Below are 19,036 nucleotides of genomic sequence, written 5' to 3' on the forward strand. Positions count from 1 at the left end.
CATTACATTAACATTCGTCAGATTCAACAATTATTTTATCACCCCGCTACTCAGAAAATGTCATGGTTTCCACAGATCACTCACTTACCTCCTACCTCCAAACTTAATGTACGTACTCTTTTGCTTAGAAACCCTCTCCTATCTCCTTCTGGGCCTCTTTACATCCCAACCATCCTTGAAGGCTCAGCTTAAGCACCCACCCTTCCTGGAGTATAACCCTTTTTCTGATCCCACAAGCCAGTGGGATCTATTACTCCTTTGAACTTTCCTAACACATTCTTTTCATTTTCCCTATGAGATTTAACACATTCAGCCTTGCATTAGATATTCAGCTATTATTTTATTATTCTGCTAGGTTGTAAACCCTGTGGGGACAGAGATACTACATACCCTTTTAGCATCTCAAGTTTAAGGCCAATACTGTACATGAAAGTCAGGGTGCTGCAGCAGGAAAAGCACAGGTTTCGAGGTCAGACATCCTTGAATTTTAATCCTGGTTCTCTCTCTTGCCTTTCTCTGATCCAGGACAAGTGATTTAACCTCACTCCAGGGCTTAGTTCTCCCCAGCTAGAAAATGTACCTTTCCTGAAAAGATTGTTCTGAGGCTTAAGTTAGATAATAAAGTGCTTCTCAAAACATGGCCCCCTAGGTACTCAGAAAAGCCTGCTGAAAGTACACCTTTTGAGTTCTTAGTTACTTGTCAAGGCTATTCCTGTTCTTCAGATTAGAGGCACTGAGAATACCCAACCCATTGCAAGGATACTTTGACCTCTACACTCAGATATAAGGCTTTCTCTTTGGCTGTCACAGTATCACTGAATCAGAATCCACGCCAATAAGCTGACATTCATGCCAAACATACAGACAGACAGCACCGGGTGATGTTTCCTTACAAGACTCTTTTCAAGAAGGCAGAATTTGGATGCTCTTTTTTAGATTATAGCTACAGTGTACTAAATGGATCACAGGAAGTAAATATACAGGCGAGTTAAGGAACATTTCTGTGGGCTTCATTATTTTTTTATTCTCTCTGAGAAGTAGACACACCACATGCACGCATGTATTTTTCTTCCTTCACCTGTTCTGGCTCCCTTGACATTGTAAAAATATAAGCAAGGTAAAAGATATTTTCCAGGGTAGGACATGATAAAGTGTTAAATGGAAGAGCAGCTGGATGTTCATCAATAGGTGGAAGGCCTCAGACTTCTCTCAGTGGAGTCAAGTCCATCTCACTCACATCTTGCTCTGTTTTTCCTTCCAAGAGGGAGGGAGTGGGGTCATGCAGTTTCCACGGCGCTCCATCCGGCGGAAGCCTCAACCCCATCTTGAAACTTGTGAAGAAAATCTAAATCCAGACCCATGATACTGATTAGCCTTATCCTCTTTTTTAGTTAACGAGAGATGCCAATCTCTAAGCTCCATGATGGCACAAACATTAAGCACCTATTATATGCCATGTTGCTAAAAGGGGTAATGGGTGGTCCATGCCGATATTAGAGCAATCCCCTCCACACCCCATGGCCTATTTCAGACATAAAATATTATGAAATCAAAGGGGAGATTATGTAAATAAATTTAATATAAAAAGCAAATTTGGGAACGACTAGCAAAATTATTAATTAGAACTCCCTTTACACTTATTGTCAAGCCTAACCATTTGTTTTTGAAGTAAAGGCCTTCCTCCATAGAGCCTGTCATTGAGAAATGTGTCTGAATTTCAGAAAGTATATGTGAATTTCAGAGCCTTCTATTTCTTAGCGGTGACTATTTCTATATAACAATAGTTGCGATTAAGGTTTAGCCATTGCTATTAATCAAACAACTAAATGTTTATTTTAGAAATTGCTGTGTCCTCTCATGCCTTTTCTTGATTCCATAGTTTTATTATGGGTTCACAATTCACCCAGTTTCCCAAGCAGCCGTCCTGGGAATTATCCCATACTCCTCCTTTTCCATTATTACCACACTCAAGAAGTCAGTACATTTTCTCAATTCTAACTCCTAAACAGCGGTCACCAGGCTCCTTTCTATCCCTTGAATTTAGACCACACCCCCATCTTCTTTTATTTAAATGAACTCCACTGGCCTCCACGGTTTTACTGATTATATTCTTTAACTGCCACCCCTACCCACTCCAAGCTTACCCTCCTGACAGGTGGTGTGTCTAGCTTATAAGTGCAAATTTGATGACAGCATTCCTATACTTTGTTGGTTCTCCTTTGACTAACAATCACTTCCATTTGACCAATGCTTACTGACTGCCTCCTGGTGTCAGGGATTGTATTAGATACTAGCAATATAAACCCAAAAGTCCCCAATGATAGTGGAGTGTGATAAGTCCTTTAATAGCTTATAAACTTGGGAATCGACTGAACTCAAATTCATGTTCCTTAAAGAAACCTACCTACCCTTCATGACCTGACCTTAAATCTCCCCTCTTTTCCCCATGTATTATATACTACATCATATCAAGTTATCAGAAATCCAATCACATTTTATGTACTCTTACCTTTTTTTTTTTTTTTTTTTTTCGGTATGCGGGCCTCTCACTGTTGTGGCCTCTCCTGTTGCGGAGCACAGGCTCCGGACGCGCAGGCTCAGCGGCCATGGCTCACGGGCCAAGCCGCTCCGCGGCATGTGGGATCTTCCCAGACTGGGGCACGAACCCGTGTCCCCTGAACCCGTGTCTCAACCACTGCGCCACCAGGGAAGCCCTGTTCTCTTACCTTTATAAATGCTGTTCCCTCTGCCTAGAATGCCTCCATTCCTCTCAGTTGGGTAAATCCTACTTGTCCTTTTAACATTCTTCCATAACATTTAACAGGCATCACATTTACTGAGGCCCTTTTACTCCCTTGAACCTCTTATCCCTCAGCTGGGTTACATACCTACTTTGTGCAGGCTTATCAATTTAGGAATAACTCTAGCAAAGGACTTATCAGACTGTATTGAAATTAATCTGTCAGCCTCACTCTCTAGAGCTGTTTCAGGGTAGGGACCATGTCATTCATTTAAGTGCATTCCTTACCCAGCACAATTCTTAGCAATAGCAGACTCCCAGTAATCGTTTGCTGAAAGAATGAAAGTCCCTGGTTCATGATTTTCCTAATTATCCTTTCTTCTTATGGATATGAGCCTCTATTTAATTTATTTATATATCCACTTCTATGGGCTTAAAACTCTCAAACTAATGCCTCAATACAGAAATATATGCATCTATTGCTCCCACCTTGTGTAATCTTTCAAAAGAACAGATTATTTGCACTTACATAGTTACATCACTGATTTTACACAGAATTGTTTTCCAAGATTGATAGATGTTATTTATTCATTTGAAAATATTTATTAAGCTACTCCTGTAAACAGGATATCCAAGACATAAAAAAGTACAGAGAATCACATCTCCCACAAGGGTCAGCTCTGAAAATCATGTGTTGTCAAAGTTATTTTTAACAGTCCCTTAAATCAGAGGTCGGCAAATTCTTCTATATAAATATTTTCTGCTGTGTGAACCATATGGTCTCTGTCACAGCTACTTGTCTCTGCTGCTGTAGTGTGGAAGCAGAGACAGTATGTAAATGAAGGGGTGTGGCTATTCCAGTACAACTGTATCTACAAAAATTATGGCTCAGGGACCATAGTTTGAGGACCCTGCCTTACATTAGAAGGTGGGACAAATAGTAAAGTAAAGATGTATGCAGGGTGCTGAGGTGATTTGGAGTAAGGAGAAATCACACGTTTCTCAGGGCAAGAAATTGGGAATGAGTGGCCGAGAAAGATGAATTTGCAGTTCAGAACTAATTCCAAAATACAGGTGAGTGGAAGCTCTCAGGATCAGACAAAGTTAGAAAAGCCCAGGGAGTATTTTGTCTGGTCATTTAAGAAAAGGTTCAGACCAAAACGTGGAGGTATTTTTGTTAAAAGCATCTAGGAATGTTGCAACCTTGGTGACAATTTACCATTACAAAAAGAGAAAAGATGAAAAGGTATGTTATAAAAAAAAATAAAAATAAATATGCCCTTCCGATGTAGATGATTTTTATTGTCAATATTCTTTTAAGGTCCGAGTTCATTACTGATTATTTTTGATGACCTTACCATATAAATTCAAAAATAAAATGTGTTAAATGCGACCCTGAAATATGCTCTCATTGGTCTTTTATTTACAGAACTTACCTGATATTTCTTTCCTTTTTTTTTTTTTTAATTCTAGCACCAATAGCTGCAGGAACTGGCCCAAATTTTTCTCTCTCAGATTTAGAAAGTTCTTCATACTACAGCATGAGTCCGGGAGCAATGAGGAGGTCGTTACCCAGCACATCCTCTACCAGGTAATTTGATTGATGGCTCACAAAGTGGTCATAATTCATAGTTACATACCTTGATTTTAACTCTGGGCCTGCTAGACACTTAGCAGTGTGTCTGTAGTAGTAGAAGATACTAGAAATGGGTTCAGCCCCAGTGGATTTTCAGTCTCACTGGGGAGAGAAAGCAAATGCATATGCAGCATGCATATATGTGTATACACACACAGACGACACACACACTCACACAAGTCAGTGAAAAATTGTGTGGCATAGGCTGAAAATAGTTAAAGACAGCTTTATCCAAAAAGAGTGACTTGTGCTCAGCTATAAACTGTAAGCACTGGTCGGGGTTGGTGAGATGGAAAGTAAAGGAATGGTGTTCTGGGTGGGGTGGAGACACAAGCAAAGGATGGAGGAAGGATGGATGATGAACATAGCAGGTTCTCAGGAAATTAAGGACAAGCCTTGACTAGGGAAAAGGGGGTGTGTTTGGGCTTGTTTGGCAGAAAGCTGACACTGGTGACATCAGTCCCAGTCTCCATGCCCACAACAGACATTACAGCTCAGTCCCAGCTCTTTTCCTACTGAGCCCCGACAGGTCTCAAAATCCAGTCTACTGGAGTTGCTCTGTGAGATGCAACCTATTTGGCATCCTGGTGTGAGGATGTAAAAGCAAATGCAGTCCCCCAGCCGTGTGAGGCCAGATCATAAACACTGTTACACCGGGAGCCCTTTAAAACAGCAAAGCTAAAAGAACATAACCAGATAACAATTCTGGGGTTCTTGATTCCCTTGAGGTCACAAAGCCAAAATCAAAATGAAGCATTTTGCAAGATCCTGTTGTCTCTAGATAACCTGTACCAGAGGGAAAGGGATTAGGCATTTAAACCCACAGTATTCTTTTACAAATTGGCTTTAGCACTGGACTGTGACAACAAAGAAAAGAATGGTGCAGAACAATCTTTAATGTTTGTGTACTTTGCAGAAAAACGTTTGACAAAGGTATATTCCTCCTCAAGCAAGTACCAGAGTTTTAGGATCTAAAACAATGGCCAGATGATAGAAATTTTCCATGGTAGAGATTCATTCTTACCTTGACTTTTAACCATATTTTAAACATATATTTAATCATTACTTAAAAAAAAAATCAGCTTAGTCATTACCAATACCTTGAAGACAGTTAAAGAAACAGTTATTCCTTAAATATAACCACCAGATTCTACCATCATCTTTCTTGCTGTTTAAATGTCCCCCTCAGTTCACTGGGGTATCAGCCCCTCAGGAAAAAAAAGTCTCCAATCCGAAAAAAACACTTATAATAAAAGAATGAGATTGTGAACACATGATTGTGAACACATTTGGATGTTAGTACATTTTGAGGATTTTGAATGTTTGCTGATGGAAGAGACATTGGGTGTAACTGCACTCAGTCAACATGAAAGAGCTTTGCAAATACTTGTGGTCAGTGATTAATTTAAAAGTTGATGGGCTATTTGTTTTTCATATGTGTGCTGCGTATGTACCATGGACATCCCAAATACCCTTCAACTTCTCCAGCTGTTTTGTTGCCTTTTGCTGTGATTCTCTGTGTGGAAACCTGGTTATTAATGTTGTTTAAAAGGCTAGTGTTGTTCCTATAATCTGCAAATAACTAACCCTGATAAGGTGCTAATTATAAACAGCATCAGTAGTTAATAACTTGGTAATATGTTTGTTTCGCTCACATTAGGCTCTCCTAAGATGCTTCTTTTAAAATTATTCTTTAACTATATAGACTCAGCAGAATTATCTGTGTACAGGTGAGAAAATGTGCCCAGAAGAATGCCCCAGATTTACATATAGAAAAGTTCATCAACCAATCAATATTTGTTCATGCTGTGCCACTATTAATTGGTCACCTGCTCTGTGGCAGGCACTGTATTAGGTGCTTTACATCCCTGATATGAGTTAATCTTCACAGTAATTTTACAATATAGACAGTGTTGCCATTTAACAGTGGGTCAGCCTGGAGCTCAGAGAAGTTAAGTAACTTGCCCAAGGTGACAGACCAAGTAAATGGCAGAGTCTGCATTCAAACTCAGGTCTGTTGGAAGTTTAAAACCATGCTCTTTTCACACTGAATCCTCTTAGGAATGAGGCTCTCTCTTTTAGTAAGGAACAGTAGAATGGGAAGCCCCCAGAAAGGAATATCCAGCATCTCTGCTTTTCCTGGACACTTAGCATTTACTATTTTGAATTATTATTATTATAATCTTTGAGGTATGTACAGGTCCTGCTTCCCCATCTGGACTGTAAATCCCTCAGAGAACAGTGTCTAAGTCTTCTAAATCAGCAACAAACATTTATTAGGTCCCAAGGATATTGTCCTAGGCACTGTGGATATAAAGTCAAGTACAGGAGCTTTGCAATCTCGAGGTAGAGACCAACAAATGAATGGAGATTGGCAGTTCAGGGCACTAGGAACGCTCAGGAAAGATGTGTTTTGCTGTTTTGTGGGGACAGGGTAAAGCTTCTAGGCTCTGTATGTAGTAGGAACTAAGCAAATATTTGAAATGAAGGTAGTAGTCTTACCTTCATTTCTAGGTAGAATTGATAGGAACAAAACAAATTCCACACACAAGAGAGACTGCTTGGAAGAGTATTTATCCTCCCTCTTACATAGAGATCTTACTGGTCCTTTCCAGGGTCCCTCAGATGTTTCTGAGAGAGTAGAATCAGTGTGTTAGAAAGTCAAGAGCAAGAAACCAAAATTAATGACTGATTCATTTCTAAATTTAAAAAAATAAAGAAGGCTGATAAGCATTAACTGTAGGTTCTGTAACCCTTCATAGTAAACATCTGCAAAATCATAGAAGGGTACTGTAAAAATTGGGATAGTGTATACTTTTTTTAATCCCAAAGAACTTCATCAAGATAAATCAACTGCCAAGTTTGTGAAGTCAGTAACCTTTGTCTTGGAAGCCCTCCACTCGTCCCTCCTGGCACTTCTAATTTCCTTCCCTCCTGCACCCTGTTCTCTCCTCCAACCTGTGTCTCCACTTCCAAACATTTATCCTGTATCAACCCTTGACAGTCCTTGCTTTCAAACTAAGGGGTCAGCTAATATCTACAGATTCGTTCACCTTTAGGATTTATTAACTGCATGAGTATTTGCGTCTTAGTAGAGGACACCAAGGAAACCAAAAGCTTTAGAAACTCAGAAAAGTCTTAATAGTGGGAGAATGACGGGCAGTGAAGTTGGCCTTTTGGGTGGGATCTCATGAGTCATGACACTTGGGCGAATCCTTGTCACAAGTCCTCATATGACTGTTTCTAAATCTGTAGCCAAAAAATAAATAAATAAATAAATAAATAAATAAATAAATAAATCTGTAGCCCAGTCCAGCAGTTTTTGAGCATCTGTTATTAGTCAGAGATACTGTGATAGGCACTAGAGATTAAAAAAAGCAAAACAAAAAACCTGACAGTCTCCTTCCCCACAGATCTCACAGTTTTATCAGACTATGCATGTCTTACCTTTTATTTGCCAAGGAACGTAAGGAAAATATTTATTTTGTTTCCAATTTGTATTCTTCCAACTTCCAAAATTATTTCAAGCGGTTTTCAATTTAAAAACACCGCAGATAGTATTAAATATAGAAGGGACAGAAACCATATGGAAAGACAGGAGAGATTATTATATCAGGAACGTGAACCCAGAATTATGCCCTACGTTTAGCCCCGAAATTCCTGGTTGCCAAGGCAAGAAGGGGAAACGCTAGGTTATATAACGTGCATTTTCTAATAAAAGGAAACAGTAGAAATTCATTTAGAGACCATATTTTTTCTGGTTTTATGCATTAGGAGGAATTTTTGTGTGTATATCCTTTTCTAAAGGACTCTGTTAGATGCAGTTTTACATAAAATACAGAAAAGTTCTTTGAGTGGCTCTTTTTCATTGAACTTCAAGGAAAGCCAAGCAAAGAACATTAAATAAGCTACTAAAGGTTTTTCCTTTGGGTACTAAGCTAGCATGCTACAGATACGTTGCTTTCCTTGGTCTGGCTTTAATGAAAATAGAACTTTTAAAGACTAAGAATCCTGGAATGCCAAATTTAATAACTAGAAATTCGTACCTTGAACTGGGTCCTCTGCATTTTTTTACTCAGGTTGCTGCAGTAGCCTCTTAACTCTCTCCCTGGGGAAGGTTCCATCCCCTTCTTTTCCCTTTGCTTTTCAGAAGCCATCATCTGTGCAACTACCAGAGTGACCTTTCTAACAGATGACTCTGATGTCACTCCCTGTTTAGACTTTTTCAGGGAGTCTCCATTGCTTATAGGATAAAGTCCAGACATACAATATCTTCTATCACCCCTATCCCCTTCTTTTGCTCTGCCCTTCCTACTACTTCAGCCATAGCAAACACCTGCCAGTTCTCTGCATGTGTCACACTCTGCTCATGGTGATGTTAGTGCCTGATATGCACCTCCCTCCTGGAGTCATGTTCAAATTAGCAGATAACCTGTGTGACTCAAGCATACCAGTTAGGACAGACCTGCCCTGCCACAGTGTGAAGTCCTGGAATGCCCCCCGATATGCCAAACCTTAACCCTTTAGGTTTGGGATCATGAGTCCGTTCTGGCGCAAAGATGGGATGACAAGGTTGGGGGAAATGTATGGGGCATGGGACAATGGCACTTTGCCAACTGGGAAAGAAGTATTTCAGTATTTTAAAATCCAGAATGGCTGCCTGAGGGATGCATCAGCTGAATAACAGCCTGTCTCTGCCCTGTCCTTCTTTCTGCCCCATCTCCTGACACTCTCTTACAGACAGTTCAGGAACCATCTCCTATGGGAAGCCTTTCCTGACGTTCCCTGTGTATCACTTTTCCTAACTCCTTCAAAGAACCCACTATAACCTCTGTGTGGTTCCATCATCATACCTGTATTTCTCTTTGCACAATTTTGTTTACCTCTCAGTCTTCATCCATGAGATTCTAAACCCCATGGAGACAGGGGTTATGTCTGATTTATTTCAATATAGCAGCATTTAGCACAGCACCTGGCATGCAGGAAGTGCACAATAAGTGTTTGATGAATGAACACATATTAAAAATTCTGTACCCTGACACAGGAGGAAGAGATTTCCCAACAAGCACTTGCACCAGGTATGAAATCTACCAATTCTGGTATGTTAGTGACATAATCAGTTAACACAATGAGAACAACATTAGCAACATGTAGCATTTCACTGCCTTTTAACTCCTGAAGTCTCAAATTGGGAGGAAAAAAAATTCAGCCCTTTAACTGGTAGAAAATACTCTGGAAATGTCCCAACCATACCTATGCAAAACTAAAACATCCCCACCTTGATGGCATAGAATTTCATTTTGGTAATTTTGTTGTAGAGAAAGTGCATAAAAGTCACTGGGTCACTCTTTTTTCCATGTCCCTTATTCACACAAGGAAGTGTACTCCTTCCTTCTTTGTTTCTCGGTACGCGGGCCTCTCACTGTTGTGGCCTCTCCCATTGCAGAGCACAGGCTCCGGACGCGCAGGCTCAGCGGCCATGGCTCACGGGCCCAGCTGCTCTGCGACATGTGGGAATCTTCCCGGACCGGGGCACGAACCCGTGTCCCCTTGCATCGGCAGGTGGACTCTCAACCACTGTGCCACCGGGGAAGCCCATTCCTTCTATTTTTATCTTGTTTGTTCACTGTTTTATCTCTAGTGCCTAGATCAGTACCTGGACTGCTGTCACTGTGCAATAAGTATTTTTTAAATGAACAAATCTAAATGGAAGATGAGAAAACGTGGCAAAAAAACAAACAGCAATCCGAGCTTTTCTTCAAGGGTCATGCACCCTGATTTTTCTCCTTTCTGGGGTACCAGGAGGGACTGAATTGATGTCTAGGGACATTGCTGACGGCTACGCCCCAGCCACTGCTCTAGGAGATGCAAATGTGAGCTTACTACTGACTCTTCCAGGTGGAGACAGGAGCGGGAGCCAGCCACCCGTTCCTCAAAGGAAAAAGGAACCGGAGGTGGGGAGCAGCAGAAACTTGAGTGACAATAAAAATCAAACCCAGACACTTGGGACAACCAAGACCCAAGACTTTGTTCCACATCCAGTGACTCACTGAACTGAACAAGAGCCTAAAGAGAGACCATGAACTACACTGAGTTACCCAACTGCTTCCTCCCTTGCCTTTCTTTCCACCAGAGATGCCATGTCCAGGAGAAAGGTGCTTTGGATGACTTTTAAACATGTACCCGTTTGTTATTTCAGCTCCACAAAGCGCCTCAAGTCTGTGGAGGATGAAATGGACAGTCCTGGTGAAGAGCCATTTTACACAGGCCAAGGGCGCTCCCCGGGGAGCGGAAGTCAGTCCAGCGGGTGGCATGAAGTGGAGCCAGGTAAGCGGGCTGGGCATTGGGCTTGCAGCTGCCCCTGTAAAGTCCAGGATGCGTGGGAGTCCACGCCAGGCATAAAGGGAACACAGCAAGCTCAGAGCAGTGGACTTTTTCCACGTGAACACGTGTTTGTACCTGACTGCTGCTTTTATGAAAGGGTGGTAGCGCAAGGATGCCACTTAACTGAGAAGAGAGACTGGGAATGGTGTGTAGGGTTTTCTACTCTTACATCTTTTCACCTACACTGCAATCCAGCGTTCCATTTGCCTTCGCTTTCATTTTATGCTAATTGCCTTTTGGGTCTGGTTTTATCTTTTAATAATCAAAATAAAAATCTATCAACTTTTTCAACTACGTTGATGACATTAGAAATGTAGGATGGGTTCCCTGTGTCATAGCTTGTACTTGGATCTTTATAAAATGAGGAGACTTTTAAATATGTTTTCCTGTTACTGGATTTCATCATGATTCTTTTTCTATTTAAAAGGAACAGCTATCTTTATGCCCCTCTTTCATGGACTAAGCAAATGATGACTGCTAGTTTAACCTCCTGGGGTAGTTCAGTCTTGGCTCTGGAGTCTTGAGTAATGTGACTAATTCTGATAGCAGAAGCTTTTTGAAACTTTTCTCAGTGTCTAACCTCCACATGGGCAAGGGAAAATCTTCTCCAGTGGCTTCCTCGATATGCAAAGTCAAATGCTGTAGAGAATAGAGTGGGCTTTGGAAAAAGACAGGCAGAGTGTAATCCTGACTCCAGCTCCTGCTGGCTGTGTGATTATGGGCAAATTACCTAACCTCTCTGAAACTAATTGTCCCCATTTTTATAATCTGTCAATAATAATAGCTATGTCAGTGCTCTTGAGAATTAAATGAGGTAATATACATAACCTGTCTGTGAATCACACCTCGTACAGTAAGTTTGAAAAAATTTCCCCAACCCGTGCCTCAGAGTAATTCCCTGCAAAAACAGACAAGCGCCAAGAAAATCTCTGAACCCCTTCATCTTCAAATCTTAACTTTTTTCTCTCCTCTCTAACATATCAAAAGAGAATCCTCAGAGGGTGTGACTAAAAAGGAAATAGCACAAGGGAGATTTGGGGGATGATGGAACTCTTCTGTATCCTGTTTGTGGTGGTGATGGACAGGAATCTATACATGTGTTAACATTCATAGAAAAGTATGCCTTCCACTCCTGAACCCCCAGGCAGTTTTGCTATATGATAATTAAAAACAAAACAAAACCTCAGGCCCCACTGTCTGATTCCTTTATCTTGTTCACTTTACTAAAATGCAGAAATTTCACTTTGCCTTACTTCTACCTAATCTTTTCACCCAACTCATTCATTCATTCACTCACACCTTCACTGGGAAATTTTCTCATGATGAGGAACTATGCCTGGTTCTGGGAACTCAAGGATGAATGGGAAGGCTATGGCTCCTGCTTTCAAGGAATTCACAGTGGGGGTGTGGAAGAGACACATAAGAAGATCTTTAGGGGAGATTGGTTCAAGATGGCGGAGTAGAAGAACGTGCGCTCAGTCCCTCTTGTGAGAGCACCAGATTCACAACTAACTGCTGAACAATCATGAACAGGAAGACACTGGAACTCACCAAAGAAGATACCCCACACCCAAAGACAAAGGAGAAGCTGCAATGAGATGGTCGGAGGGGCGCAATCACAATAAAATCAAATCCCATAACCTCTGGGTGGGTGACTCACAAACTGGAGAACAGTTATGCCACAGAAGTCCACCCACTGGAGTGAAGGTTCTGAGCCCCACGTAAGGCTTCCCAACCTGGGGGTCCGGCAATGGGAGAAGGAATTCCCAGAGAATCAGACTTTGAAGACTAGCGGGATTTGACTGCAGGACTTTGACAGGACTGGAGGGAACAGAGACTTCACTCTTGGAGGGTACACACAAAGTAGTGTGTACATCAGGACCCAGGGGGAAGGAGCAGTGACCCCATAGGAGACTGAACCAGACCTACCTGCTAGTGTTGGAGGGTCTCCTGCAGAGGCGGGGGCTGGCTGTGGCTCAACGTGGGGACAAGGACACTGGCAGCAGAAGTTCTGGGAAGTACTACTTGGTGTGAGCCCTCCCAGAGTCTGTCATTAGCCCCACCAAAGAGCCCAGGTAGGCTCCAGTGTTGGGTTGCTTCAGACCAAACAACCAACAGGGAGGGAACCCAGCTTCACCCATCAACAGTCAAATGGATTAAAGTTTTACTGAGCTCTGCCCACCAGAGCAGCACCCAGCTCTATCCACCACCAGCCCCTCCCATCAGGAAGCTTGCACTTGCCTCTTAGCTAGCCTCATCCATCAGAGGGCAGACAGCAGAAGCAAGAAGAACTACAGTCCTGCAGCCTGTGGAACAAAAACCACACTCACAGAAAGACAGACAAAATGAAAAGGGAGAGGGCTATGTACTAGAGAACGAGATAAACTCCAGAAAAACAATTAAATGAAGTGGAGATAGGCAACCTTCCAGAAAAAGAATTCAGAATAATGATAGTGAAGATGATCCAGGACCTTGGAAAAAGAATGGAGGCAAAGATCGAGAAGATGCAAGAAATGTTTAACCAAGACCTAGAAGAATTAAGGAACAAACACCTAGAATAATTAAAGAACAAACAAACAGAGATGAACAATACAATAAACTGAAATGAAAAATACACTAGAAGGAATCAATAGCAGAATAACTGAGACAGAAGAAAGGATAAGTGACCTGAAAGACAGAATGGTGGAATTCACTGCTGCAGAACAGAATAAAGAAAAAAGAGTGAAAAGAAGTGAACACAGCCTAAGAGACCTCTGGGAAAACATTAAACACACCATTTGCATTATAGGGGTCCCAAAAGAAGAGAGAGAGAAAGGACCCGAGAAAATATTTGAAGAGATTATCACTGAAAATTCCCAAACATGGGAAAGGAAATAGCCACCCAAGTCCAGGAAGCGCAGAGTGTCCCAGGCAGGATAAACCCAAGGAGAAACATGCTGATATGTGTAGTAATCAAATTGACAAAAATTAAAGACAAAGAAAAATTATTAAAAGCAACAAGGAAAAAATGACAAATAACATACAAGGGAACTCCCATAAGGTTAACAGCTGATTTCTCAGCAGAAACTCTGCAAGCCAGAAGGGAGTGGCACCATATATTTAAAGTCATGAAAGAGAAGAACCTACAACCAAGATTACTCTACCTGGCAAGGATCTCATTCAGATTTGACAGAGAAATCAAAAGCTTTACAGACAAGCAAAAGCTAAGAGAATTCAGTGCCACCAAACCAGCTATATAACAAATGCTAAAGGAACTTCTCTAAGTGGAAAACACAAGAGAAGAAAAGGACGTACAAAAACAAATTCAAAACAATTTACAAAATGGTAATAGGGATTTCCCTGGTGGCGCAGTGGATAAGACTGCGCTCCCAATGCAGGGGGCCCAGGTTCCATCCCTGGTCAGGGAACTAAATCCCACATGCATGCCACAACTAAGAGTTTCCATTGTACAACTAAGGAGCCCTGGAGCCATAACTAAGGAGCCCTGGAGCTGCAACTAAGACCTGGCTCAGCCAAATAAATTAAATAAATAAATAAATAAATATAAAAAAAAAAAAGAAAATGGTAATAGGAACATACATATTGATATTTACCTTAAATGTGAATGGATTAAATGATCCAACAAAAAGACACAGGCTCACTGAATGGATACAAAAATAAGACCCATATATATGCTGTCTAAAAGAGACCCACTTCAGACGTAGGGACACATACAGACTGAAAGTGAGGGGATGGATAAAGATACTCCATGCAAATGGAAATCAAAAGGAAGCTGAAGTAGCAATACTCATAGCAGGTAAAATAGATTTTAAAATAAAGAATGTTACAAGAGACAAGAAAGGATGCTACATAATGATCAAGGGATCAATCCAAGAAGAAGATATAACAATTATAAATATATATGCACCCAACATAGGAGCACCTCAATATATAAGGCAAATGCTAACAGCTATAACGGAGGAAATCGACAGTAGCACAATAATAGTGGGGGACTTTAACACCTCACTTACACCAATGGACAGATCATCCAGACAGAAAATTAACAAGCAAACACAAGCTTTAAATGATACATTAAACAAGTTGGACTTAATTGATATTTATAGGATATTCAATCCAAAAACAACAGAATACACATTTTTCTCAAGTGCTCATGGAACATTCTCCAGGATAGATCACATCTTGGGTCACAAATCAAGCCTCAGTAAATTTAAGGAAATTGAAATCATATCAAGAATCTTTTCTGACCACAATGCTATGAGATTAAAAATAAATTACAGGGGAAAAATGTAAAAAACACAAACACATGGAGGCTAAACACTATGTTACTAAATAACCGAGAGATCACTGAAGAAATCAAAGAGGAAATCAAAAAATACCTAGAGACAAATGACAACAAAAACACAACGATCCAAAACCTATGGGATGCAGCAGAAGCAGTTCTAAGAAGGAAGTTTATACAAATACAAGCCTACCTCAAGAAACAAGAAAAATCTCAAATAAACAATCTAACCTTACACCTAAAGGAACTAGAGAAAGAAGAACAAACAAAACCCAAAGTTAGTAGAAGGAAAGAAATCATAAAGATCAGAGCAGAAATAAATGAAATAGAAACAAAAAAAACAATAGCAAAGATCAATAAAACTAAAAGCTGGTTCTTTGAGAAGATAAACAAAATTGATAAACCATTAGCCAGACTCATCAAGAAAAAGAGGGAGAGGACTCATCAATAAATACGAAATGAAGAAGGAGAAGTTGCAACAGACACCGCAGAAATATAAAGCATCCTAAGAGACTACTACAAACAACTCTATGCCAATAAAATGGACAACCTGGAAGAAATGGACAAATTCTTAGAAAGTTATAACCTTCCAAGACTGAAACAGGAAGAAACAGAAAATATGAACAGATCAATCGTAAGTAATGAAATTGAAACTGTGATTAAAAATCTTCCAACAAACAAAAGTCCAGGACCAGACCAGATGGCTTAACAGGTGAATTCTATCAAACATTTAGAGAAGAGCTAACACCCATCCTTCTCAAACTCTTCCAAAAAATTGCAGAGGAAAGAAAACTCCCAAACTCATTCCATGAGACCACCATCACCCTGATACCAAAACCAGACAAAGATACTACAAAAAAAGAAAACTACAGACCAATATCACTGATGAATATAGATACAAAAATCCTCAGCCAAACACTAGCAAACAGAATCCAACAGCACATTAAAAGGATCATACACCATGATCAAGTGGGGTTTATTCCAGGGATGCAAGGATTCTTCAGTATATGCAAATCAATCAATGTGACACACCATATTAACAAATTGAAGAATAAAAACAATATGATCATCTCAATAGATGCAGAAAAAGCTTTTGACAGAATTCAACACCCATTTATGATAAAAAACTCTCCAGAAATTGGGCATAGTGGGAACCTACCTCAACATAGTGAAGGCCATATATGAGAAACCCACAGCAAACGTCATTCTCAGTGGTGAAAAACTGAAAGCATTTCCTCTAAGATCAGGGACAAGACAAGATGTCCACTCTTGCCACTATTATTCAACGTAGTTTTGGAAGTCCTAGTCACAGCAATCAGAGAAGAAAAAGAAATATAAGGAATACAAATTGGAAAAGAAGAAAGTAAAACTGTCACTGTTGCAGATGACATGATACTCTACATAGAGAATCCTAAAGTTGCCACCAGAAAACTACTAGAGCTAATCAATGAATTTCGTAAAGTTGCAGGATACAAAATTAATGCACAGAAATCTCTTGCATTCCTATACACTAACAACAAAGGTCAGAAAGAGAAATTAAGGAAACAATCCCATTCACCACTGCAACAAAAAGAATAAAATACCTAGGAATAAACCTAAGGAGGTAAAAGACCTGTGCTCAGAAAACTATAAGACACTGATGAAAGAAATCAAAGATGACACAGACACAGAGATATACCATGTTCTTGGATTGGAAGAATCAATATTGTGAAAATGACTATACTACCCAAAGCAATCTACAGATTCAGTGCAATTCCTATCAAATTACCAATGACATTTTTACAGAACTAGAACAAAAAATCTTAAAATTTGTATGGAGACACAGAGGACCCCGAATAGCCAAAGCAATCTTGAGGGAAAAAAAACGGAGCTGGAGGAATCAGAATCCCTGACTTCAGACTATACTACAAAGCTACAGTAATCAAGGTAATATGGTCCTGGCACAAAAACAGAAATATAGATCAATGGAACAGGATAGAAAACCCAGAGATAAACCCACACACATATGGTCAACTAGTCTATGATGAAGGAGGCAAGGCTATACAGTGGAGAAAAGACAGTCTCTTCAATAAGTGGTGCTGGGAAAACTGGACAGCTACATGTAAAAGAATGAAATTAGAACACTCCCTAACACCATACACAAAAATAAACTCAAAATGGATTAAAGACCCTAATGTAAGACCAGAGACTATAAAACTCTTAGAGGAAAACATAGGAAGAGCACTCTTTGACATAAATCACAGCAAGATCTTTTTTGACCCACCTCCTAGAGTAACGGAAATAAAAACAAAAATAGACAAATGGGACCTAATGAAGGTTAAAAAGCTTTTGCACAGCAAAGGAAACTATAAACAAGATGAAAAGACTCTCAGAATGGGAGAAAATATTTGCAAACGAATCAATGGACAAAGGATTAATCTCCAAAATCTATAAACAGCTCATGCAACTCAATATTAAGAAAACAAACAACCCAATCAAAAAATGGGCAGATGACCTAAATAGACATTTCTCCAAAGAAGACATACAGATGGCCAAAAGGCACATGAAAAGCTGCTCAACATCATGAGTTATTAGAGAAATGCAAATCAAAACTACAGTGAGGGGGCTTCGCTGGTGGCACAGCTGTTATGAATTTGCCTGCCAATGCAGGGGACACGGGTTCAAGCCCTGGTCCAGGAAGATCCCACATGCTGTGGAGCAGCTAAGGCCGTGTGCCACAATTACTGAGCCCGCATGCCTAGAACCCGTGCTCTGCAACAAGAGAACCCACCACAGTGAGAAGCCCACGCACTGCAACAAAGAGTAGCCCCCACTCACCGCAACTAGAGAAACCCCATGCACAGCAACAAAGACCCACACAGCCAAAATTTTAAAAATAAAATTAATTAATTAAAACAAACAAAAAACTACAGTGAGGTCTTACCTCATACCAGTTAGAATGGGCATCATCAGAAAATCTACAAATACCAAATGCTGGAGAGGGTGTGGAGAAAAGGGAACACTCTTGCACTGTTGGTGGGAATGTAAATTGATACAGCCACTATGGAGAACAGTATGGAGGTTCCTTAAAAAACTAAAAATAGAATTACCATATGACCCAGCAATCCCACTACTGGGCATATACCCAGAGAAAGCCATAATTCAAAAAGACACATGCACCCCAGTGTTCATTGCAGCAATATTTACAATAGCCAGGTCATAGAACCAACCTAAATGCCCATTGACAGATGAATGGATAAAGAAGAAGTGGTACATATACACAATGGAATATTACTCAGCCATAGAAAGGAACGAAACTGGGTCATTTTTAGAGATGTGGGTGGGCCTAGAGACTGTCATACAGAGTGAAGTAAGTTAGAAAGAGAAAAACAAATATTGTATATTAATGCATATATGTGGAATCTAGAAAAATGGTATAGAAAAACCATTTTGCAAGGCAGAAATAGAGACACAGACATAGAGAACAAACGTAGGGACACCAAGGGGGGAAAGCGGTGGTGGTGGTGGTGGGATGAATTGGGAGATTGAGATTGACATGTATACACTAATATGTATAAAATAGATAACTAATAAGAACCTGCTGTATTAAAAAATATATATATATAACCCCAGACTAACCATGAGAAAGACATCAGACAAATACTAGTTGAGACTCACTGTACAATATATTTGACCACTACTCTGCAAACTGTCAAGGTCATCAAATATAAGGAACGTCTGACTAACTACCACAGCCTCGAGAGGCCAAAGAGGCATGACCCCAAAATGTAGTGTGCGGTGCTGGATGGGATCCTGGAACAGGAAAAGGACAGTGGGTAAAAACTGAAAAGATGGGAATCAGGTGTGAACTTACAATAATGTATCCATATTGATTCAGTAATTGTAATAAACATACCATAGTGATGAAAAGTGTCTGTAGCAGGGGAAACTGGGTGTGGGTATGTGAGAACTCTCCGTACTGTCATCACATTTTTTTCTGTAAATCTAGAGTTTTAAA

General features: G+C 40.3%; 1 protein-coding gene across 8 annotated transcripts in view; it reads left to right on the forward strand.

The window, feature by feature from the left end:
- Positions 1–19,036, forward strand: part of NFIA (nuclear factor I A) — a 417,920-nt gene that overhangs the window by 279,596 nt on the left and 119,288 nt on the right. For all 8 annotated transcript variants that reach the window (XM_067726354.1, XM_067726349.1, XM_067726352.1 and 5 more), the window contains 2 exons: positions 4,214–4,331; positions 10,576–10,703. In XM_067726354.1, the coding sequence (XP_067582455.1) occupies positions 4,214–4,331; positions 10,576–10,703 (246 nt within the window). The remainder of the gene's footprint in view (positions 1–4,213; positions 4,332–10,575; positions 10,704–19,036) is intronic.

This window comes from Pseudorca crassidens, chromosome 2 (assembly GCF_039906515.1).
Source record: "Pseudorca crassidens isolate mPseCra1 chromosome 2, mPseCra1.hap1, whole genome shotgun sequence".
Taxonomy (NCBI): domain Eukaryota; kingdom Metazoa; phylum Chordata; class Mammalia; order Artiodactyla; family Delphinidae; genus Pseudorca; species Pseudorca crassidens.